At 41.6% G+C, this 27,151-nt stretch overlaps 1 protein-coding gene across 2 annotated transcripts in view; it reads right to left on the minus strand.

The window, feature by feature from the left end:
• The window catches only part of ARHGAP42 (Rho GTPase activating protein 42), a 373,376-nt gene that overhangs the window by 251,927 nt on the left and 94,298 nt on the right, over positions 1 to 27,151 (minus strand). Inside the window, exon 1 of one of the 2 annotated variants that reach the window (XM_073582942.1) lies at positions 17,477 to 18,461. The exons of the other annotated variant lie outside the window; for it this stretch is intronic. Within the exon in view, the coding sequence (XP_073439043.1) occupies positions 17,477 to 17,510 (34 nt within the window). The 5' untranslated portion in view covers positions 17,511 to 18,461. Of the gene's footprint in view, positions 1 to 17,476; positions 18,462 to 27,151 lie in introns of those variants that run through there. 2 annotated transcript variants of the gene reach the window in all.

Consider the following 27,151-nt stretch of genomic DNA (forward strand, 5'->3'; position numbering starts at 1 on the left):
GTCCTCGGCTCTTTAGTTCCAGTGAAGGGACATTTTAATACTTCAGCACAAGACATTTTGGATAATTACAGCTTTCAACATTGCGGAAACAGTTTCGGAAGGCCCTTTTCCGTTCCCCATGACTGTGCCCAGTACACAAGGTCCATACAGATATGGTTTGGTGATTTTGGTAGAAGAGCATGACCGGCCGCACAGAGCTTCGACCTCAACCCCATCTAATTCCTTTCAAATGAACTACAAAGACCTCTTCCCAACATCAGGGTCTGGCCACACATATGCTCTTCTGGAAGAAGGAAATCTCCAAAATATTGTAGAAAGTCTTCCCAGTAGAGTGGGAACTGTTATATCTGCAAAGAACCAGCTCCATATGTCTATGGATTTACAATGGGCGGTCATGAAAGTTCCTGTGTAATATGGAGGTGTCCTATACTTTATTGGATGTACAGTAGTGTATAAAGCATGATATGCAATATATACATATATATATATATATATATATATATATATATATATATATATATATATACACATACATATATACATTAATTTTTCCTGGATGTAGAAAAGAACCCTCACATATTCTTCATCGAGCCAAAGTAACATCTGGTTCAAATAATGCGTGATTGATCTTAAGGCTTATCTAACAGACATTCCAAAATATATCCTGAGGTCGATTCCTTGAGCCAAGAGGAGCCAGGGTGAAACTCAACCTATGAAATTACCAATAAACCCAAACTCCCCTCAACCTGTGCTGAAACGGACTCTTAAGAATGTCTGCAACACCTTTATAATAAGAGCTGCCCTTCATATGGAGATAAGCGGTGATGCACACTGTGTGCTATATCATCCTGGACACTCTATGAAGTGCAGAGAAAAGAAATCCCAAGACAGTTTAATGTATTTTTAAAGAAAGGAGTGTTTTACGGTCTAAAAAATGGTCTACTCTCTCTGCTATCTGCCCGCTCCGCTCTGTAAATGTTGTCAAGCTGCGAGGAAGATTTGGTATGTAACTAAAAATGCGGCCAAAATCCATGTTTGTATAGCACTCCGCACAGGGGGGAAATACAGCTGTAATCTATACACACAGTAATAGTGGATATTTACTGTATATATTGGCACCAGAATGGCAGACGGCACCACTTGAGGCACCCCCTGTACCGGTTATGGAGAAAATAAAGGGGCTTTGTGGATTTCGGAGATAATCCTAAACCAAAATCTGTATCACAAACTTGGAATCCCGCACAAATTTGTCTGGACATTGCACGTTTCCCACACTATCCTCATCACAGACAACCCTTTTTATACAAGAAGCCATCACTGTAGGTCCATCTTGAGATACTTGATGGTATGGATGGGTCACCCTTCCATGGCTGTGGGGTACTCGGTACCGGGCCGGTATCAGTGGGATGTGTAACAGCAGCGGTGACCCGGACCGTGGCCCTGGGCGCCCAAGTAATAGGGAGATGTGAATGATGGAATGTAGTTAGATGAATAGTTTGTGACGCCACCTGTGATCTTCGGCAAGGGAGGTGTTAAGCTGACGCTGCAGACAGATCCTCTGGGACTGATGGTGTGGTGCAGCAATGATGGTATAGCCCTCCACAGGCAGGGCTGTTGTCCCAGGGTAGTGTAGATGTGGAGACACTTAGATGGTGTAGTGTCCAGTGCAGGGGATATAGCAGTGCTGAGCGGACGGACGCAGGAAGGAATGAAGGACACCAGGGCATGTAGTTCCAACGCTTTACTCACAGTCTGTAGTGCCCGCTTCTGTGCCGTGTCCTCCAGGTCAGAGACTCAGCCGACCTCCAGGCAAGATGGAATGCTCCTTTCCACGCTCCGCCAACTTATGTGCCTTTTCTGAACGTCTCCTCTATAGCGCCTTAAAGTGTGAATATCTCCTAGTACTGAGTTACACTGGAGTTCCTCCTAACAGATGTTCCCAAGAACTCTACTTGCACGGCAGACAGCTGTAGCCTGCTTCGGGGACACTCTACTCCTAAGTCCCGGCTCTCTATCCGTATTGCTGTTGTTCCCTCAAGTCTTAGATGGGAGTAGTGCATTTACAGCCTACTACTCCACCGGTGTCTGCTGCAGAACCATTAGTGTCCACACAACCTCGGGGACCGGGCCCCGGCCCTGCGCTTAGAACTTCTAGGCAGGGTTCTTCCTCTAACCCACGTCCTCTGTGTTACCTTTTACGCCTATGTTCCGTACTTGTCTTTCTCTCTTATGGAAGCTCAGGCTTAAGTTCAACGTCTTTCTCCTTCTTTCCTTTCCCGTGCCAGCTGGCTCAGGTCACTGAGGCAGCTGCAGCACTCCTTCCTCCATCCCTTCTTCCAGGGATCCCCACTCCTCTCTGAGTGGCTTCCTCTCTCCTTTCCTCTCACTCACTGACTGACTCTAATCCTGGAACCGTCCCACTCTGTAGTGTGTTCTCAACTCCACCCACCTCCCAGCACGTTTAGTGTTCCAAGCAGGGAACCACCAAAGGTGCTCTGCCTCTCACTATGCAAAGAGCCGTAATGTGGTTATGCTGAACTACTCTATTGTGTGGGGTGCAAGTGTTGGAACGTGGTCAGGAGCTCCCAACTTACCTGGATGGTGGGGCACCACACCTTAGGAGAAGGTGCAGTACCTCTGTGGCGACTGAGCCTCAGGGGCGCCACATGGACATTGGAAGATACAGTCAGTTATACAGTTGCCCTACAATGGCCAAAGAAGAGTAAATGTAGTATTGCATGGTGGTCATTTTGTTGAACCGTATAGCCAGTTATTTTTCTCTGGCAAAATAAATAGAGGTTTCAAGTGACTAACCGAAAATACATGGATAGCAAAAGTCTACAAAAGGTGCCGCTTGTTAGCCCCTTTGATTGGATTAAGAAGCGCCTTGCATCATTTGTGTGCTCAGATAACTTTGAACAAGGTTTCAAATCTCAATGAGCCTGTTAGGGTTATGGCTTATTCACCATCATCTTTAGGAGAGGCTTGGTGATGTAAATTTCCCAGTTTTATAAAAACCCAGCTTTCTCTAGCCTTGTGCCAAAAAAACCAGGAGCCATGGGTTCTTCTAAGCAGCTGCCTAGCACTCTGAAAATGAAAATGGTGGAGGCCTAGAAAGCAGGAGAAGGCTATAAGAAGATAGCAAAGCATTTTCAAGTTGCCATTTCCTCAGTTTGAAATGTATTTAAGAAATGTCAGTTAATAGGAACAGTGGAGGTCAAGATAAGGTCTGGAAGACCAAGCAATATTTAGGTGAGAGTTGCTCGTAAGTTTGCTAGAGAGGCAAATCAGAACCCCCGCTTTATGGCAGAAGACCTTCAGAAAGATTTAGAAGACTCTGAAGTTGTAGTACGTTGTTCTACTGTTCAGACACACACACAAATATGGCCTTCATGAAAGAATCATCAGAAGAAAACCTCTCCTGAATCCTCAGCATAAAATTCAGTAGCACAGTGTGCAAACAAACAGCTATGGACCGATGAGGTTAAAATAGAATTCTTTGGCCACAATGATCATAGGTATGTGTGGAGAGAAAAAAGGACACAGAATTTCAGGAAAAAAACATCACGCCACCCATTGAGCATAGGGGTGTATCAATGATGCTTTGAGATTGTGTTTTGCAGTCAATAGCACAAGGAACATTTCACGAAAAGAGGGAAGAATGAATTTAATTAAATTTAAACAAATTCTTGATAAAAGCATAGCACTATCTGTAAAAAGCTGAAATTGAAAAGCTTCAGAAATGGCTAATGATCCTAAACACACATAAAAATCCACAAAAGACAAACTCAAAACCTGCAAGCTGAAGATTTTATAATGGCCCTCACAGTCGTGATTTGAACACCTTTGAAAATCTGTGACTAGACCTTAAAATAGCAATGCATGCAAGACGACCCAGGAATTTCATAAAACTGGAATAATACTCCAAGGAAGAATGTATAAAAATCCCTCAAACAAGAATTGAAAGACTCTTTGCTGGCTACAAAAAGCATTTACAAGCCGTGATTAGAGTTGAGCGATACCGTCCGATACTTCAAAGTATCGGATCGGAATGGATCGGCCGATCTTTAAAAAAAGTATCGGTATCGCCGATTCCGATACCGGAAGTCCCATTCAAGTCTATGGGACTTCCGGTATCGGAATAAGAAAAACCCTGTTTTTGCCTTGTACAGCCTCTCTGGGGTCTGTACGGGCCTTTCGGGGGGCTGTGCCGGCCTGCCAGGGGGTCTGTGCAGGCTCCGGTGGTCTGTGCCGGCCTGCCGGGGGGCTGTGCCGGCCTGCCGGTGGTCTGTGCAGGCTCCGGTGGGCTGTGCCGGCCTGCCGGGGGGCTGTGCCGGCCTGCCGGTGGTCTGTGCAGGCTCCGGGGGGCTGTGCCGGCCTGCCGGGGGGCTGTGCCGGCCTGCCGGTGGTCTGTGCAGGCTTCGGGGGTCTGTGCAGGCATCGTCCGATGGGACTACAAGTCCCATCGGGCGATGCCTGCTACCATGACAGTGATTGACACATTAGCCAATGATGGGACAGTAGTAGTCCCATCATCCGGCTAATGTGTTAAATGTTAAAAAAAAAAAAAAATACTACATACATACTACATGCATGCTACATACATACTACATGCTACATACATACTACATGCTACATACATACTACATGCATGCTACATGCTACATACATACTGCATGCTACATACATACTACATACATACTACATACATACTACATACATACTACATGCATGCTACATACATACTACATGCATGCTACATACTACATGCTACATACATACCACATACATACTACATACATACTACATACATACTACATACATACTACATACATACTACATGCTACATACATACCACATACATACTACATACATACTACATACATACTACATGCATGCTACATACATACTACATACATACTACATACATACTGCATGCTACATGCATGCTACATACATACTACATGCTACATACATACCACATATATACTACATACATACAATACATTCATACAATACATACATAGACATACAGTACATATAACATAGAGTAACATACTTACCAATACTTGTCACATTGTTCCCCGAAGCCATTGTCTTTTCCGGAATAAATATTAACATAACAAACCACAAAAATACTCACCCACGATCCGAAGCAGTCCACGAGTGTGTCCCACGACGATCTTGGGTAGAGAACTGCAGCATCAGCTGTTGCTGCCGTTCTCTACGGGCTGCAGGAATCCAATGACGGAAGGTAGGTATCCTTCCGCACTGTATTCCTCCGCCACTTAAAAAAAAAAAGTCCCTAGTCTCACTTTATGCCATTGCTGTGTGGGAAATTCCCACGCAGCAATGGCATAAAGTGAGACTAGGGACTTTTTTTTTTTTTAAGTGGCGGAGGAATACAGTGCGGAAGGATACCTACCTTCCGTCATTGGATTCCTGCAGCCCGTAGAGAACGGCAGCATCATCTGATGCTGCCGTTCTCTACCCAAGATCGTCGTGGGACACACTTGTGGACTGCTTCGGATCGTGGGTGAGTATTTTTGTGGTTTGTTATGTTAATATTTATTCTGGAAAAGACAATGGCTTCGAGGAACAATGTGACAAGTATTGGTAAGTATGTTACTCTATGTTATATGTACTGTATGTCTATGTATGTATTGTATGTATGTAGTATATATGTGGTATGTATGTAGCATGTAGTATGTATGTAGTATGTATGTAGCATGCAGTATGTATGTAGCATGCATGTAGTATATATGTAGTATGTATGTAGCATGCATGTAGTATATATGTAGTATGTATGTAGCATGTATGTAGTATGTATGTGGTATGTATGTGGTATGTATGTAGTATGTATGTAGCATGCAGTATGTATGTAGCATGCATGTAGTATATATGTAGTATGTATGTAGCATGCATGTAGTATATATGTAGTATGTATGTAGCATGTATGTAGTATGTATGTAGTATGTATGTAGTATGTATGTGGTATGTATGTAGCATGTAGTATGTATGTAGCATGCATGTAGCATGCATGTAGTATGTATGTAGCATGCATGTAGTATGTATGTAGCATGTATGTAGTATGTATGTAGCATGCATGTAGTATGTATGTAGTATGTATGTAGTATGTATGTAGCATGTATGTAGTATGTATGTGGTATGTATGTAGCATGTAGTATGTATGTAGCATGCATGTAGTATATATGTAGTATGTATGTAGCATGTAGTATGTATGTAGTATGTATGTGGTATGTATGTAGCATGTAGTATGTATGTAGCATGCATGTAGTATGTATGTAGCATGCATGTAGTATGTATGTAGCATGCATGTAGTATGTATGTAGCATGCATGTAGTATGTATGTAGTATGTATGTAGCATGCATGTAGTATGTATGTAGCATGTATGTAGTATGTATGTGGTATGTATGTAGCATGTAGTATGTATGTAGCATGCATGTAGTATATATGTAGTATGTATGTAGTATGTATGTGGTATGTATGTAGCATGTAGTATGTATGTAGCATGCATGTAGTATGTATGTAGTATGTATGTAGCATGCATGTAGTATGTATGTAGTATGTATGTAGTATGTATGTAGCATGTATGTAGCATGTATGTAGTATGTATGTAGTATATATGTAGTATGTATGTAGCATGTAGTATGTATGTAGCATGCATGTAGTATATATGTAGTATGTATGTAGTATGTATGTAGTATTTTTTTTTTTTTTTTTTTTTTTTAACATTTAACACATTAGCCGGATGATGGGACTACTACTGTCCCATCATTGGCTAATGTGTCAATCACTGTCATGGTAGCAGGCATCGCCAGATGGGACTTGTAGTCCCATCGGACGATGCTTGCACAGACCCCCGGACATCAGCACAGCCCCCCGGCAGGCTGGCACAGCCCCCCGGCAGGCCGGTACAGACCCCCACAGGGTGCACAGACCACCGGCAGGCCGGCACAGCCCCCCGGCAGGCCGGTACAGACCCCCACAGGGTGCACAGACCACCGGCAGGCCGGCACAGCCCCCCGGCAGGCCGGTACAGACCCCCACAGGGTGCACAGACCACCGGCAGGCCGGCACAGCCCCCCGGCAGGCCGGTACCGACCCCGGGCAGTCCACACAGCCCCCCGGCAGGCCGGCAGAGACCCCCGGAAGGCCCGAAATGACGGCGCATCATGATGCGCACACACCGCGCATCATGATGACGTCAGGCCGTCAATCAACTTTGAACTTCCGATTCCGATGCCGAATTCCGATATTGAAAAAATATCGGAAGTCGGTATCGGAATTCCGATACAGCAAGTATCGGCCGATACCCGATACTTGCGGTATCGGAATGCTCAACACTAGCCGTGATACTTGCAAAAGGGGGTGCTACTAGGTTCTAACCATGCAGGGTGTCCAAGCTTTTGCATTGACCCATTTTCCTTTTTGTAATTTTTTAAATGTAAAAAGATGAAAATATATATTTTTTGCCTAAAATACAAAGGAAATGGGTCATCTTTAACTCTAGACCATTTAGAGATCATTTCATCTTCAACTTGCTTAACCCTTTACAAGAACAGTAATTTTGACGAGCGGTGCCCAACTTTTACATGCCACTGTATGGTTCTTACGATCTCACCGGCCGTGATTTGAATCCTAGTAAGAGTGAATTCTATGCTAATTCTATCTTCTATGCAAATGAATAGGGTTATCTCAATGGGCATTCCTGGTCTAGATGTCCTATCATATATGGAGTACTCCCTCACTTGCAGTGAACCTTAGCAAAGAGCATCTGACGCGGACAACTACAAAATACCTGACCAAGAATTACACGATGCCCAATGATAATGTCCAAAACTGGGCTCCTTAGAAACCTGGACCACTAGTAGAGGATACAAACTTTAACTAGAGAACTACCAAAATATTAGGCACCAGCACAAACTACTATGGCTTTTGGCTACCCTGCTTATGGGATTTGCCCAGGTACATCTAAACAAAAAGTGAACTGGGATTCACAATCTCATAAATGGGTCAGAAAAGACATTTTTGGGATTGGTTCCACACGTCCAGCACAAGCCGAAAGCCATAAATCAATAACAACTAATCACAAGGAGTAGGGTGCCCCATGAGGGGCGCCAAATGTAACCGTGGGCAAACCGATGCAATTAGAAGTGTTTTTCTCACACCCATCATTTTTGTTATTTAGGCTTTTTTATTTATATATATTTTTTAACATGACTATTCTACTCATTTACTGTTCGTCTAGTGTATGTGCAATTTTTGAAGTCTCACTTTGTCATTAAGACACTGACCTTTCCTTTACCAATTCATCTCTAGTGAAATTGCAAATACAATTAAAGAAGAGAAGGTTACTGCAGAGTCCATGCAATCGAGCAGCAAGAAAACATCTAAAGTACAGTATTATCAATCTGCTCAATCCTGCAGCTCTTCCCCTAGGGGGATGAAATTAATATAAATGTTAAGTATGACCGCATTGTTAGAAGCAGCAGAGGAATCAGAGAAAAGGATTGGAAAACAGTTGTGCCTTTTTTTTTTTTTTTTTTCATTTTCCATCAGTGAATTTATATCAATCCCCGTTATATATAATTCCTTATAATGACTACAGAAATTTAGATAAAAAATAAGATATTTTGTTGTATCATTTTTTTAACTCTAAGGATCCAAAATCAAACATATTAGTCAATCACTAGCAAAGGTAAATTTATTACATTTATGGATATGCGCGCACAACATTTGTTTCCAGGCGGGTGAAACCAGCAAAAATGGACATGCCATGTCTTTTTTGTACATTTCTGCAAACATTTTTTTGGTGCCATTTTTTGGTCGCAATTTGCAAGCGTTCTTTTTTATTTTTAAGTCCATTAAGCAATAAGTAAACAGTGAGCTTTTTTGCTTTGAGCTTTTTTTTTAGGTTAAAACGATCCAAAAAGACATCTCACAGGTGTCATCTGAATTGTGTATTTTCCTTTCCATTGCATTTTGCAAAGTATGGAGCATCTTCCAAATGGACAGAAAAAGGAGCATCTTCCAAGTGGACAAAAAAAAGGAGCATCTTCCGAGTGGATAAAAAAAAGGAGCGTCTTCCAAGTGGCCAAAAAAAAGGAGCGTCTTCCAAGTGGCCAAAAAAAAGGAGCGTCTTCCAAGTGGACAAAAAAAAAGGAGCGTCTTCCAAGTGGACAAAAAAAAAGGAGCATCTTCTAAGTGGACAAAAAAAAAGGAGCGTCTTCCAAGTGGACAAAAAAAAGGAGCGTCTTCCAAGTGGACAAAAAAAAGGAGCGTCTTCCCAGTGGACAAAAAAAAGGAGCGTCTTCCAAGTGGCCAAAAAAAAGGAGCGTCTTCCAAGTGGCCAAAAAAAAGGAGCGTCTTCCAAGTGGACAAAAAAAAAGGAGCGTCTTCCAAGTGGACAAAAAAAAAGGAGCATCTTCCAAGTGGACAAAAAAAAAGGAGCGTCTTCCAAGTGGACAAAAAAAAGGAGCGTCTTCCAAGTGGACAAAAAAAAGGAGCGTCTTCCCAGTGGACAAAAAAAAGGAGCGTCTTCCAAGTGGACAAAAAAAAGGAGCGTCTTCCAAGTGGACAAAAAAAAATGAAGAATGGTGGGGATCTCTAGCTTTTTAGTCACAATCAGTCAAATGCCGTTTTCAGATTCTCCAGATCAATATCGCATTATAATGTCCTCTCTTCACTGCTCTCTATATCACTGCAATCTCCCAGTGGATAGAGGCGCTTGCGCAATGAATCTCAGATTTCTGGGCATGCGCACTGAATCTGTGTGTATGTCCCAGCTTCATATTATATGTGTGCTTGTTCCTGAGCCGCTGAGATTGAGAATGGAGAGTGCCGAGTGGCAAGACCGTAGCACACATACCATGTAGTTACTGACTCTCAGTGGCTCTGGAGCATGCGCACATACAATATAAAGCTGGGACATACACACAGATTGAGTGCACATGCCCAGAATGCCTGGAAGAATGGTTGAAAATCCCTTGGTCCCGTGTCTGGCCACAAAAAGGGTTCACAAGCCGTTATACTTGCAAAACGGGGTGCTATTAGGTACTAACCATGCATGGTGCCCAAAGTTTTGAATCGGACCATTTTCCTTTCGTCATTTTTAAAATATAAAAAATAACATTATATATTTGTCTAAAATACAAAAGAAACGTGTCATCTTTAACTTTAGCCCTTTAAGAGATCAGTTCGTCTTCAACTTGCTTAACTGTTCACAATAGTAATTTTGAACAGGGGTGCCCAAACTTTTTCATGTATATAATAAAATTATTTAATGTATATATTCTATACATACACTGTAATGTCATGTTTTGTCTAGATTAATAAAGTATATACTGTATTGTCCGGATCCAGACAAATGATATATAGAGCGCTGACATAATTATAGCAGACAGGAGTAAAAAAAATGATACGACAGGCAGAAAAAAAAGTATAAAGTATCCAGATAAACTGTGATTAACGTGCTCAGATAAATACCATACATACAGTACTAACATGATGCATGAGCGTCAAGATAAATAATAGGAATTTGTGAACAAATCTGTCATTAGAACTCAGCAGTTTGCTCAAATTTGGCCAGAAAATATAATCCAAATGTGCACAATTCTGAGAGCTTGTTAAACCCAAGGGAATAATACATACTTGTATATGAAAAAAAAAAATCCCCCCTAAATTATAATTTACCCTTAGGGTTGACAACTTTACTTTTTATTTTTTCTGGACAGCTTACAAAAATAAAATCAAGGACAGAAAATATCTTTTACGGACACAATGGAAAACCATAATAAATCATTATGATAAGTGATACATGTCTTCATATCAGAATTATGGGCAGCAGACATCAGATGCGTTAACTGTGAATGGTGAAACAATGAGAATTACGGTCAAAATAATCTGTATAAGATTTTTCAACTTCAAAAAATATTATGGGCGCCGTAAAGAGTAAACATCATTTTAATTTGTATTCCATAAATCAATAGTACACGTGAAAACTAGTATCTCAGTAATCGGAAAGTCTTTCTTCACTGAATACAGATTTTACTTCAGAATTGTGAATTTTGATAATGATTAATACATTTTAGCAGAGAAACAAGCATGTTTCTCTGATCAGATATATTACAAAATTGATTGTTTTCATGTGTACTATTGATTTATGAAATAAAAATGAAAACGACAATTACACTTGACATTTTTTTTTCTACAGACAGGGCAAAAAAGTACCTTATTTCTACAGACTGTCCTGAAATGTACGAACAGTTGACTCGTCATCTGTCCCACCCTGTGGTCATCTTCTTCAGCCCAGTCACAAATGCAGTCATCACTGGTCCATTTTTTGGGTCTTCTGGCACCTGGCAAATTCGGTGACTTCCGGCACCCTGCATCTTTGAGGTTTTCTGACACATAACATATTAGGTAACTTTCAGTGCCAGTTTTCTTCGGTGTCCTTCGGCACCCGCAATATTCAGTGATTTTCCAATGCCAGAATCTTTGGTGTCTTCCAGCACATGGAATCTTTGTTGTCTTCCGGCACATGGAATCTTTGTTGTCTTCTGGCACATGGAATCTTTGTTGTCTTCTGGCACATGGAATCTTTGTTGTCTTCTGGCACATTGGGTAACTTCCAGTGCCAACCAGCACCCAGTGAAATCAACGACCAACATATTTGGTGTCTTCTAGCACCCAGAATATTAGATAACTTGCAGTGCCCAGCATCATCGGTGTCTTCCAGCACCTGGCATCTTCCAGGACCCAGCATATTAGGTACCGTCCAGTGCACGGCATCTTCATTGTCTTCCAGCACCCAGTGAAACCAATGACCAGCATCTTTGGTGCCTTCTGTCACCCGGCATATTAGGTAACTTCCAGTGCTCGGCATCTTCCAGCTCCCGGCATCTTCCGGCACCCGGCATAGTAGGTAACTTTCAGTGCCCGGCATTTTCAGTGTCTTACAACACCCAGTGAAACCAATGACCGGCATCTTTGGTGTCTTCTGACACCCGACATATTAGGTAGCTTCCAGTGCCCGACATCTTCTGTCTTCCAGCAACGAGCATCTTCCGGAACCTGGCATATTAGATAACTTCCAGTGCCCGGCATCTTCCAGCACCTGGCATATTAGGTAACTTCCAGTGCCCGGCATCTTCCAGCACCTGGCATATTAGGTAACTTCCAGCAACGAGCATCTTCCGGAACCTGGCATATTAGATAACTTCCAGTACCCGGCATCTTCCAGCACCTGGCATATTAGGTAACTTCCAGTGCCTGGCATCATCGGTGTCTTCCTGCACCCAGTGAAACCAACGTCTGGTATCTTTGGTGTTTCCAGCACTGCCTAGGCCACAATGTAATGATGTCAGTTCAGTAGACAATGAAGATGACAGGCACTGGAAGACACTGAAGAGGAAAGGTAAGGAGGACCAAATGAGTAATCATTTTTATCTTTTTTTAACTCTTTCCAGACCTTGTTTCTTGTGTTTGGTCAGCTGCCATTTTGCTGACTTTGCGCAAAGTGTATAGCAAAAACTTTGGTTTCTGCCAAATAAAAATTTTTCTTTTTGCGAAATTGGAGACAAATAGAATTCTCTTATAGTAATAGCCAGAAAAATAAATAGGCAAAATGTAAAACAGACCTCCATGAAGTGGCCACACCGTAACTGTCTCGAACAATCACTAAAAAAACCAACGATATTAAACAAAACTTGAATGCAAATAAAACCAATTCTGGATCTAACCAAAATCATTAATTTATTGTTTTGATCCTTGTCCAATGCAAACAAGTAGTTACCTATTATATACAGTCAGCAGTCTGGGCTCAATTTTATTTGGGTTTTGGACTGATGATAAAATTATACATTTTTTTATCACGAAAATGGCGAATATTTGATATTCCACTTGAAACCATCAGTCAGCAAGCCGCAAAGACATATTTATACCTATCATAACACACCCGCTGTAACCTTTCGGTAATCACAGTAATTATACCGAGCAAGGAACGTAGTTTTCCATTTTGGATTTGTGATTTTTCATCCACAGCTTAAAAAGGTAAAAAGATCACTGCAAATTCATCCTACAAAAAAGAATTTATCACCAAGGCGCGACAATACTGAGGTTTAGAAAAAAACAAAGAATGTCACGCATGATTTGCATTAGACAACATTTTTTTTTCTGTCCATATTCAAAATCTGAGATTCAGGGTAAAAAATTATGACAAAGTTCTACCAGATGCGTAACATTTCCTGACCACCACAGAAGAGAGATTAAAAACACATGAACCATGCACACAGTGAACAGGTCGGTAGGACAGTGTTCACACCACCCAAAGACTGAAACACAGAAAAAATACAGTATAACAAACGTGCAAAAATACTCTGTTGTAAAAAATATATATAACAGTAAACAGCAAGTGATAGTAAAAAGTTAATAACAAAAACAGGGTATTTAGATGATACGTTTTTGCAAATAATGTATACTAAGCCGCTGTACCAAACGTCAAGGTATACCCTTCTCAGAGCAGTCCTATCTAATGTATTTAAAACCTGATCATGTGAACAGTACCTATATGAGCAGGATTCAGAAAAGGCGCTGTCCAATGTGGACACACCGTGCAAGACGGCTTTTTATGTGCATGGCTCACAAGAGAGGGGCGGGGATCTCCCAAAACTTGCATAAGCAAGAAAGTAATAGATTAAAAACACATGAGCCATGCACAAAAGTGAAAAAGTCGGTAGGACAGTGTTCACACCACCCAGTTTTTTCTGTGTTCCACCAGAAGAGAGTCAAGAAATTTTCTGCTCCTGTATATTAAACTTATCCCTAGCAAATACTTCGATGCATGAGGTTTTATTTTTCCTGTGTTAGAAAATGTTACTTTCTCCTTCCGTACATAAAGCTGCATTTTTGCAAATCTCTAACCTACCTCACTGGCCCATTGGAGGCAGATAGCCTATACCGCACGTCAATGTCAATCTTGACAGTAGCATTAAAACTATGTGAACACGACAAGTATTTGCAGCAGATTTTAAAAAAAAAAGTTTGCAAGCCACTCCCTATTTGTGGGTTATGGGATAACTTCCCAATTGCCTGAGGTCCAACCGCTGTGACTCTCACTGATACTGAGAGCTGCGTTTCTGAAGAGCAACCTGGGAATGTTTAGCTTGCAAAAAATCAGGAGACTTCATAGCTGTCTGCCAATATCTGAAGGGCTGTCACAGTGTAGAGGGATCATCATTATACTCATTTGTACATGGAAACATGAGAAGCAATGGGATGAAACTGAAAGGGAGAAGACACAGATTAGATATTAGAAAAAACCTTTTGACAGGGTGATCAATGAGTGGAACAGGCTGCCACAAGAGGTGGTGAGTTCTCCTTCAATGGAAGTCTTCAAGCAGAGGCTGGACAGACATCTGACTGAGATGGTTTACTGAGTCCTGCTTTGAGCAGGGGGTTGGACACGATGACCCTGGAGGTCCCTTCCAACTCTAACATTCTATGATTTTATGATAAGAGCTCAGAATAAATGGAGCAGGGATCGATCACGCATACCTCTGATTCATTGTTAATGGCGAACACCTGTGCTGGGATATCTCTGTTGGTCCCATTAAGGATGAATAGAGTGACAGTGCGCATCATCAACCACCGCTCCATTCGTATAGGGCTCTTCATTGCCCCGGCTCTCAGGATCAGTGGGCGCCCCAGTGGTTGGAACCCCAGCGATTGGGAATTTATCCCACATATTTGGGATAACTTTCAAACCGGAGAATGCAGATTTAACATAATTTGCCGCATGCGAAACTGTCCAAACTAATATAAAAATTAATTACCATAAAAACAGGACACTTCTCCCATATAGAAAATGCTGAAAATGAAAAAAAAAAATACTATGGCAGAATTGCTGGGGTTTTTTATCATCATTCCTCTCCCAAAAATGGAATAACAAAAAAATCTTTGACCAAAAATGATACCAATAAGAACTAAAGCTCATACAGCAAAAAAATTAGCCCTCATTAAATTTAATTGACGTAATAAAGAACTAATAAAATAACAAAATACTTCTCCCATATTAAAAATCTGGAAATTAACAAAAAAAAATTAACAAAATCGATATAGTAGAATTGTCTTGGAAAAAATGGAATAAAAAATAATCAAAAAGTTGTAAGTCGCAAAATACCCCAAAATGATACCAGTAAAAAGTACAGCTCATACCACAAAAATTCAAGCCCTCGTTAAACATTAACGACCAGGGAAAAAAAAATAAATTATAGGATTATGGAAGCTGAAGGAAAAAAAACGAATCGGAGAGACACCCACTGGGATTCAGCGCCCAACGACCCATATAAACCTGGAGCCGTCTCTGTTAATAGTGCGCTAGGTAAAATAACAAACTAAATATTTGTAGAAGATAAAGGAAGCTACAAAAAAATCCACTAAGGAAATAAAATGTATACAAAAAAATAAAAATGATGATAAAGGAAGAACTTTGCCATGCCTAAGGAAATATAACTATAGCAGACACGGAAATAAATGCTCTTGGAACCAGGAAGTTTAGATACAGTGATTTTATAGGGTTGGGGTGCGCCTGTACATCCCGGACTCACAAAATGAACTTTGTACGAGGCCTGCTGGCAAAGAAACAATGCACTTCTCACGAGGAGGAGGACCTGTCTGAAGGAAAAACATAACAGTTTCTAAGACCTACATCAGACAAATGTCTTTTAAATAGCAGATGTCGGTAGATAAATAATAGCCAAATGTAGTTTATACACCAAAGTGCTGTAATCTGGCAGGACCCAAGGAAACAGACAGCACATCTGGAGATCACAGGATGTAAAAAGGTTGAAGAGTTTCTTCTTACCGGTTTGACCTCTCGGAATTACCAAACAAAAAAATAAATAAAAATACTGTCAAAACCGAACAAAAAGAATTTCTAACTGAAAAAGAATTATCCTTCATGTCTGCGAAATAAAACTCTCCTTGTGTTTGGTTTCACACGATGGTGTTAATGGGGCAAGTCAAGAGATCCATTATATCATGGATTTGGCAGGACATTGTCAATTGTTTTCATTGATGAAAAGTCAAAACTCTTTACAGCAGATATCAACAACGTCTGGCAGGCTCAGCGACTTTAATGGGATACAACTAGGTGTCCATTGCAACCAATCGGATGGAGTCTATGATAAAGGCTCAGCTAAAGATGTGAAGGGGATATTTTAGAAATGGTAAGTTATTCCCTATCCATATAATAGGATAAGGGTTCCCAGCAGTGAAGACCCCAGAGATCCTGAGAACTGGGCTCTGCAGATTTGAGTTAAAAGTGCATGCTCGACCTTTGCTCCATTCATTGTCTTTGGAGATGTCAGATGAGGATGGTTCTTTGAGACTGCAACTCTATTTCCATCAGTTCCAAAGATCAAGAATGGAATGGACAACCCAGTTCCTCAATCCCAGAGCCCCAGTGGTTAGATGACTGAGGATGCTAGAGCTGAACCCCAGGGATCGACCAGTTATCTTGTATGGATAGGGGACAGCTTTCTAAATAGGCAATTACCCTTCAATTGCTAAAAGCTAAAAACTAGAGATAAGCAGAAAAATTCACAAAACCCTAGTCCAACGGCCAGGTTAGTTATCCACAGCCGTTGGACGGGAGCCCCGCGAACCACCTCCTATTTGCCTCCTCCTTTTTTGATTAGTAAGCCTGGCACAACATCAGGTGTACATCACACAACAATGACGATGTCACACAAGAACGGGTATTCAAAAGAGGAGCTGAACAGGCTGGCAGGTAGATGGGGGATCACAGAGCTCCTGCCTAGCGCCCATACTGACATGGCTACTGGACCAGAGTCCTGCAAATCGATTTGCTCATCTCTTGAGAAAATACACCCAAAAATGATTTCCTGAAAATACTAGTCCTAGTATAGCTTTTATTTTATACTACAAGCTAAAAAACTTATAAGTAGGAATGGGTGGACCCGTACCAGAACTATACCCGAAACCTGAACCCAAACTCCATTGAAATCAATGGGGACAGGAACGTTGGAGATGGAAAAATCTCTCTTTCACCTTACAATGGCTCCAAGTGAGAGGTTTACTGGCAAAAGATGAACCAACAAATTCCTGGTCACAGATGCCCCAATAACCAATTTTATTGGCCACCCTATTTTGCCACTGATGGATGCTTTTTGAATATCACATGTAAAATATCATAATTCATAATTGTGATGACCAACATCACAACGTAAGGACCAGAAGGTAGAAGGTTTGCTTACCAACATTTTATCACTTCTAGCTAAATTGAAAAATGTAAATAAATAAAAAACAGTCCTAGGATTTATAGGCACTATAAAGAACGAGAAAAAAAAGTTTGTAAGATCTAGATAGAAGTTAGAAAATATTTGCAGAAATTTCGGGGTTTCCAATTTAACTGAATCTTATAGCACTTACAAATTATGTCCATGGGAAATTCTGGCATTTCCATATCTAGTTTCTGGTCTAACTTTTACTTTCAACAAAAGTTGCTTCAAGTTGCATCCCCAGGTAGCGATCCTCTGAATGGGTCCAGATGTTTTTCATCGGGCAGCGAAGGTTTGCAAAATCACCATGAAGTCCTTGTATAAAACTAACCTAAGTGACAAGAATTACAGTGCTGTGATAACCACATCATCAGCAAAAATGGAAAAAAACAAAACATATTGTAGTTTATCATCTAAACCTGTAAACAGAATGCTAAATTGAAGAGGAGAGGTATGTTCTAGGCCAAGCAAAAGCTTCACATGCATAAGTCATGCGTGGGCAAATCCACATGGACATAAAAGCAAACGATCACAAGAAAGAGGAACATTTGCATTACGCGCCATGACTTAGGTGTCATATGCCATATGCTTTTTGTTCACAGCCATATGTTTTGCTTTAGAACTGGGACGAAAATGAAAGATTTCCTGACAGAATTTAGAAAAGAACATTTTTCTAAGTGATACAAGAAAACACCGGGACAGAGTTATTAATGCAATATAATGTTTTGTCTTCTAGTGAGGTCAAAATTATCATTATGTTGGACCATATTTGAAGGGTGTTTTTGAGGAAAGCTCTAGCTTTGGGGTGCCAAGTAATGGACATTCTAGAAGGACCCGGATGATATTCATTGTCGGGGGAGAATGTGCTCATCACCGTGGTTAGGTAATATCACTTGTTATGGGGATTGTCAATAAAGTGGGGCAATGTGTAACCGATTGGGTGACTGTGCCTATCAATGTAGTAGGGTTTGCTTGATGACCGTATAAATTGGCTGTGCCTACTATAGACCCTCTGTAGCTGTATACTCTTACCATGTGGTCCTCAGACCTAATTTAGATTAAAGGTAATCTGTCAGTAGGATCAAGTCTCCTAAGCCATGTATATGGGTATGCAGGTCACAGGACGCTGGATAAAATGAATAAAATGATACCTTGGTATGTGCGATCAAATGCTTTATTCCAGAGAAATCCATGCTCTTGTTAATATGTAAATGAGATGTTAAGATCTATAGGCCGAGAATAGATCTCCTTGAGAATCTGCCTCCAGAGATTATTTTAAATGAAGGGGCGCGAGACATATCTGTGTGAGACTGTGAGACATGTAATGACTGACAGTCTGCCCTCTTGAGCTACTGTACAATACATGTCTCTCACTGGTAACACCTCCTTTCATTTACAATAATCTCTGGGAGACAGATTCTCAGAGATTTACTTATAAAGAAAAACCTGGATTTCTCTAGAATAAGACATCGGGTCGCAGATATCAAGGTATTATATTATTCACCTTTCTATGACCTGCATGCCCATATAGACGGCTTAGGAGAGTCAGTCCTACTAAGAGATTTGCTTTAAATAATTTGGAGCAATAGAGAAAATTTTCCCCATACACTTTAGATAGCGGTTGGCTGACTTTTCAGCTGACGGTCATCTGCACGACTTTCACATACACAGCAGGCCGAGAGCTCGTGTTCGCTATGACAGAGCCGCTGTCAGACATCTCTGATAATGGCTTATCTCTTAGAGAACAAAAGTAAATAAAAAAAAAAAAATCGGACATGCCAGATTCTTCTTCTCCCCAATATCATTTGCTGCAAATGGTTGGGAGGACCCCATACACATTAGACTGTTGATGTCGGCAGGTTTGGCCAAAGTTAATCTAAAGTGTTTTTAAAGCTGGTCTTATCCAGGTGATATCTGATGACCGAACAGATATCTGTCTCCTAATTCCTCCATACACATGAGAACTCGACTCAAATACACCAAGAGTTCATGGGTTTTTAGTGGGGAGAGAGGAAAAGCCAATGTCACCTCCAGACTTCCCTGACGGTGGCTTTTCATCCCCTAAAACAAAAGGATTAGCTGTTAATGTTTCAAATGTTCAATCCTTCTTTCCTCCAACATCATCTGTCCAGGGGACAGTCAGGAGGGAGGCCCACATAAACATCAGAGCATCGTCTGATCTTGACAAAATCAGCGAGTATGGCCTACTCTCATCTAATGACCTTCAAGGGAATTGGTCATATAAAATAACGCTATTAACATAGTTCTCGACACTTGTGGTGCCGGCATTGGGAGTTCCGCTGCCAGGAGGAAATGAATATTAATCCCCCTGGCAACCTCGCTCTTTCAGTAATGGGAGTGGCGCCATCACGGTTTCAGTAACCGCTCAGTGTATAAACAGCGATGGCTGTAACCATGCTGCTGACTTACAGCAGACTCAGCACTAGGGCTGGATGTCAGCCAGTGTCGGGAACACGGTTACAGCTGCCACTCTCTGTACACAGAAAAGTGACTGAAGCAGTGTCGGCACCACTTACTGAAAAAGCGAGGCTGCCAGGGGGATTAAAGTTCATTTCTTCCTAGCAATGGGGCTCTCAATGCCGGCACCACAAGTGTAAAGAACTCTATTAACCTGCAGATTAACCCCATATCAGTAGGTTAAGCATTATTTTATATGAACAGTTCCCTTTATGGACATTAGATGAACACGAACGCTGCAGGGAGAATGAAGTACATTTCCTCCTGGCAGTGGGACTCTCAATGTTGGAGAAACATGGTGTTCCTCTCAATGTTGGAGAAACATGGTGTCATATCACTATTAACCTGCAGATTAACCCCATATCTGCAGGTTGATCATGTTATTTTATAAGACAGCTCTCCTTTGAACTATATAATATTTTATAGTGATAAATGCAGTTTTCAAGCAGCAACTTTTTCCTTTTCATAACTAACATTTTATCATTTCAATTTGAATTAGAAAATAAATACCAAACTGAATGCCGCTCCCAATATTTCCACTGCCCAAACATCATATACTCTAAATCCAGGGACGCAATACTTTATCCGCATCATCGTCCCGTCTTGTGCAGTTGTGGTCTTCACCAGCTGTTTCACTTCGTGCACTCAATTTGCTCCGTAGCAGAACATGGCATGCTGGGACAACTTTGGCCACACAGCAGATTGTGAATATGGAGTCAGTTATCCGATTAAGTTTATAAACCATGAACTTTAAATGGTAAATGAGGATGAGAAGCCTTCACACAAATTAACAGATATAGTCGCTTACAAGGTCAGTAACATTTTAGATCTTCGACAAGTCTCGTAAGCATGCCGGGCATCTGGATAACGTTGACTGCACTTTATATTTCAATGCTCCACACTGCAATGATTTTTCATTCTCTTCCCTCTAAAACCGCATTTATATTTTCAAGGTTTGTCCACTGCATTTTTTACTACTGACAGTGTGGTTTCATCTCTCCCTCCTTCCCAACCTCATCACCACACTTATCCCATCACTATCCCACGTCTTCAACCTATCACTAACTTCTGGCACCTTCCCTTCTACTTTCAAACATTCCACGATCACGCGTATCCTTAAAAAGCCAACCCTCGACCCAACCGCTATGTCCAGCTATCGCCCAATATCGCTGCTCCCATTCGCTTCTAAACTCCAGGAGCAGCACGTCCATGCTGAACTTTCCTATCACATCTCATCTAACTTGCTCTTTGACAATCTACAATCTGGTTTCCGTCCCCATTATTCCACTGAGACTGCCCTGACCAAAATTACTAAGACCTACTTACAGCCTAAGCTAACGGACAATATTCTGTACTCCTCCTTCTAGACCGGTCTTCTGCTTTTGACACAGTTGACCACTGCCTTCTACTACAGATCCTCTCCTCCTTTGGCATCAAAGACCTCGCCCTATCCTGGATCTCCTCATACCTTTCCAACCACACATTCAGTGTCTCCCACTCCCACACTACCGCCTCATCCCACCCTCTCTCTATTGGAGTCCCTCAAGGCTCTGTTCTAGGACTCCTACTCTTCTCAATCTATACACTTGGCCTGGGACAACTCAAAGTCCCATGGATTCCAGTACCACCTTTATGCTGATGACACTCAGATCTACCTCTCTGGCCCAGATGTCAACTCTCTGCTGTCCAAAATCCCAGAGTGTCTCTATTATCCATATCCTCCTTCTCCTCTCGCTTCGTACAAACTGAATATGGACAAATCTGAACTCATCATCGTTCCTCCATCTCACATATCTTCCTTATCGGATCTATCACAATTATTGACATCATTCTTTCCACTGTACCGGAAATCCGCTGCCTCGGAGTAACCCTTGACTCTGCCCTGTCCTTCAAACCGCACATCCAAGGTCTATCCACCTCCTGTCACCTCCAGCTCAAAAATATCTCCAGAATCCGTCCCTCCCTCAGCCCTCAATCTACTAAAATGCTTGTGCATGCCCTCATCACCCGCCTCGACTACTACAACATCCTTTTCTGTGGCCTCCCTGCTAACACTCTCGCACCTCTCCAGTCCATCCTTAACTCTGCTGCCCAACTAATTCATCTCTCTCCTCGCTTCTCCTCCTCTTCTCACCTCTGCTAATCTCTTCACTGGCTTCCATTCCCTCAGTGTATCCAGTTCAAATTACTAATACTGACCTTCAAAGCCATACATAACCTGTCTCATCCATATATCTCTGAACTAATCTCCTGATACCATCCCTCACTTAATCTCTGGTCTTCCCAAGACCTTCTTCTCTCCTCCACACTTATTGGCTCCACACCTAATTGCCTCCAAGACTTATCCAAAATATCCCCCAGCCTCTGGAATTCTGTGCCCAAACATGTCCGACTATCAACCACATTCGGATCCATCAGATGGAACCTGAAAAGCCACCTCTTCAAGAAAGCCTACAACCTGCAATGACCCCGCTGCCGCCTCACCAACTCCCGAGCAGCTTCAACCTACTGTCTCCTTCCCCACCATCCCGTAGAATGTAAGCCCGCATGGGCAGGGTCCTCTCCCCTCTGTATCAGTCTGTTATTGTTAGTTTATTTACTGTATTTGATATCTGTAATTTGTATGTAACCCCTTCTCATGTGCAGCACCATGGAATCAATGGTGCTATATAAACTAGCTGAAGAGCCCGGCACTGCCCGGGCATAGTAACTAACTGTGGTTAGTTATAGCAAATTATAATTATTCTCCATCCCATAGTCCCGTGCCCATATACCCATCATACATATCCACGATCCCATAGGCCCGTGCCCATATACCCATCATACATATCCGCCATCCCATAGTCGAGTGCCCATATACCAATCATACATATTCTCCATCCCATAGTCCCATGCCCATATACCCATCATACATATCCTCCATCCCATAGTCCCATGCCCATATACCCATCATACATATCCGCCATCCCATAGTCCCGTAACCATATACCCGTCACACATATCCTCCATCCCATAGTCCAGTGCCCATATACCCATTACACATCCTCCATCCCATAGTCAACCATTATGACATCATAATGAGCGGCGGGGCTTGCAACCTATGATGACATCGGCGTCGCCATGGCAACCATTATGACATCATAATGATAGGCGGGGCTTGATACACACACACTTTTTCCCCCATTATGTAGATAGGGGCAAAATTGTTTGGTGAATTGGAACGCGCGGGGTTAAAATTTTGCCTTGCATTCCAAGAGCTACACTGCCACGTTTTCTGTTGAAGGGGGTCTAACGTCAATGACATATTCCCGGTTAGGACAAAGTGGCTTGTTGGCTCTTCCAACTCCAGAGAAACATACCCTTCCTCGACCCAGCTATGACCAAGTCATGAAATCACGATGAGATGATGCACAGCACTCTGTGCGCCCAGTCCTGCAGCCAAAATCCTACCACAATGTGCAACAGTTTTTCCGAGAGCTATTTCGTAGGCAATTACCGACACAGAAAATTTATATGGCCGACAATAAACAAGATAAATTTTAGACAGTAGCAATATTATGTTGTGTGAAGACCCGGACGGTTATCATTATGACATTGTGGCCTCATGACAGTAACTTTGCCAGAGACTTTTTTTTTTCTTGGAAGGGTGTTGGGGTTCAGTCCAATCGCTGTCACACTGGGTTATGTTAGGAAGAGAATTTGAAAAATGGAAGCTGTTATCAAGGCATTTCCAAACATAAAGTCCTTGGAACAGAGCAAGTCGAAGGGTCATGGGAAAAAAAACAGCGCCTTATTCTTTTCTTCTTGGCAAAGTAGGAAGCGCATAAACTTTTCTTTAAACTTAAACGTGGGAGAATGAACATGTGTCACGTTCCAGCGAGATGCTCTGCAGATAACGTTGTGTTTATTAAACATTACATTAAAGCATTATTTTTGCATAATATGTTTCATACAAAAGTGGGAAATTACATGCAAGTCAAAAAAAACTTTCACTTTCCGAGGTCAACGGCAGACGATTCACATGAACTGGAGTCAGCTTGTGCAAATACTGGACTGTTAAAATACTTTTATCACCCAGTGTTTACACAGAAGCAAAGAGAAAAGAGGAATTCAGAGAGAGACGGAATAATAAACAATTCAAAAACTTTTTAAAAAAAAAAAAGGTTAAGCCTTGTATTAAAAATGGTTAAACAAGACTCCACAAGCGGAATGAATGAATGGAAGGAAATGTTCCGAGGAAAGACTCTGGAATGGCTTCCCGTCTGATCACCGTGGTTTTAGTTACGATTGGCGACAATCAATTCTTTGTTATTGGAACGTGCAAAGAAAATGGGTTTTATTTGTTGAATAGGAAAGGGCATGCAAAGGCACAATTCAATTCTTTCGAGCCATTTTAAGCTGGCTGTATTTGCTCTCGTTGAGCTTGCAGACATTCTGGTGTTCGTTAACGGAAACAAAAGAACAATAAGGCATCGTCGTCTCAAAGAGAGTGACGAGTTAACACACGCTGGTAAGAAGGGCAAAAGGCAGTGGTGTGAGTAAAATTGAAATAGCATTGTTCAAAAAGTGAACAAGAGTCAGTAAATTCCGATTATAAATTATATTACAAGGCAGAGAAGATTTAATGAGCCATGGTCCAGTGGCCATGTCAGTAGTCCATGGTCTCTGGACCAGATCAGGGTGTAGTTGCAGAATTCCCTGCCTCTCCTTTTCTTAGTAGGCCGCCAGGTCATAAGAGTGCATTGCGCTCCAACGTAAAGACATCCCAAGCTCTTCTAATCAGTAGGGGTACCGGTCATAGCTTCTGAACCAGGGTCCTGTGACTCTTCTTGCTCACCTCTTAGTAAAGGGTTTGTCTTAGGCTCAATATTGTATGTACGGTCTGGTGGCCAGGAGATTGTCATGGATCAAATTCTTTTACTTAAAGTGATCAGATGGTTTTGGCAATGATACACTTGGTCATACATTTTCCCATCACCAGCTCACAAAAGGAGGTTACGAACAAAGGGAATGTCTTCTATGACTTCAATATACTCACTAGGGCATATAGACTAGGGTTGTAATTGTGAGATAGGCATTGCTAAATGTTACAGTGAAAAGGCAAATAGTGATTTTCTTTGGGCATCACAAAGCATGCCTCGGGTTGTCAGACATTTGTTTCACGGCAGGCAGTTTTTATTCCATTTTCCTTGCCGTCACAGTGTCCCACTCTTCACCAGCTTCATCGCCACACTGCGTATTCCCAGGGAAATACCACTGATGTAGGGCACAGCTAATCATTACCACCTGCTGTGCAAATATCTGCCTCCCAGGGCATGCACAGTGAAGCCGGGTGTATGCATGCCCAGGGAGGCAGCGGACATAGGACTCAGTCAGCCATTACTGCTGGCTCTGCAAATCTGGTGGTTGGCTGTGTACTACATCACAGCCGCCTCTATGGGAATGCGCAGTACACCGATGAAGCCAGGAAACGTACACCCAGCTTCCCTGCACAAGAGGCTGTGGTGGCCCCACTCTTGTAAATCATGTCACTCTGCCCACAGAGGTGTGATAATATGATAAGTGGGATGATTAGTCTGGAGATAAACCTACGCCCCCATAACTAGTCTCACGCTTCAGCATGTTGCAAAGACAGATAAAAAATTGATTTTAGGTATGCGCCGAAATCAATAAGCCACTAAAAGAGACTTGTTAGGAAGGGTTTAAAGGGATTAGAAAATACATGGTGGTGGTTTGTGGGCTGGTGAAGCAGTTCCCTTTAAAATAATTATTTCCATACAGTACATGTATGGCATACCCTCCCCTAAGTAAAAGTAGGACAGATGTGGATCTCGAGATTGTAGAGAGGTGACCGCGGATGCCCGGCTGTCTACATCGATTCATATCCACATCTGCAGCAGATGCAGTGGGACTCGCATCTATCATTCATTTCTGACATATCCAGTAGATGGGAATAGAAATAACCATTTGAGGAAGACCATTTTCTCAAGTAGTTAACCAGAGGCCTACCCATAACTGAAGATTTCCAAAAGACTGAAACAGATGGGTGTATCGGGTGAGACATTAATCTTCCAGGATATAGTGAATGGTATTTTAAAGAGTTATCATTCTTTAACATTGTACTTCCACAACTCAGCACAACTTACTGTTCTCTAGTATATGGAGCATGTAACTAACATTAGATACTGTAGATATATAGATAAGAGATAGAGAGATATATCATACTTAAGAGATAGATAAATATGAGATGGATACTGTAGATATGAGATAGATCAATAGAATTTAAAAAATGGAGGCAGCACACCGTTCAAAGTGAAAAAGGAGAGCTTCTATTCAATAGCCCATCATGGCGACATTTCGGTTCATTAGTGAGAACCTTTTTCAGGCTTGAAGCTCTCCTTTTTCATTTTGAACATTGTGCTGCCTCCATCTTTGAACTTCTACTTAAGGTTTGGTCTCTGCCTGGGGGGCTCTACACCCAACTTGAGAATTTCAGTGCTGCTCTTACTTTTTTGCTTTTTATATATAGATAGATAGAAAAAACTTGGTGGACCTTGGCAGAAAACTAGAAAAAAACATTTACGCACAGCAGAAAAATTCCTTTGGCATTAAGTTTTCTCCAGAGATTTCCACATATGTTGAAGCCACAGAAAAATCTAGCCTCCGCATTTCTGGCTTGAAACCGAATACATATGCCTTGTGAGAAGACCTAAGAATATCACAAAAGTCCCTTTTCCTCCCTCCATAGGCCCAGACAGTTTTATCGCATCCTGGATATGAGTGATTACTACATTTCATATAGGACTAATTTACAGAACAGTAGCCATACCGCAGTCCCTGACACGTAAGCAGTTCAGCAGAATTCCTTAAAATATTGAGGATTAAAATAACCTTCACTCTTCTGGAACATCATATTGGATATTATCGAAAGAAATAAACAAGGTAAATATTTTTAATCAGACACTTTAATTACTCCCACAAGTCCCAAGACGCTTCTTTGCATAAGGATAGCTCCTCTTCATGACTTGGGTTTGACTTACCGACCAGATTACAAAAGGATACTCCGGTGGGCCCAAGTTCTGTTTCAATAAAGACCCTGATCCTAATCATACACCTGCGAGAATTGTCAGCCAAACGTTCATTAGTCTAACAGCTGCCTCTTCTGATTCACCCATACGTCTAAATATTCATTCAAGGGTCCATGCATTTTTCTATGGTGAAAGCCATCACCAGACAACTACAGCAATGGATTATGTATTGGAAAACAATAAAATTGGGCTTTTCAATTCAAACTGATTCTTATCTCTCCTGAAACCATTTGTTGAGGGAAAGTCGGAAGATCCACACA

The sequence above is a fragment of the Dendrobates tinctorius genome, unplaced genomic scaffold (assembly GCF_039654945.1).
Source record: "Dendrobates tinctorius isolate UK_male_01 unplaced genomic scaffold, ASM3965494v1 ptg000075l, whole genome shotgun sequence".
NCBI lineage: Eukaryota > Metazoa > Chordata > Amphibia > Anura > Dendrobatidae > Dendrobates > Dendrobates tinctorius.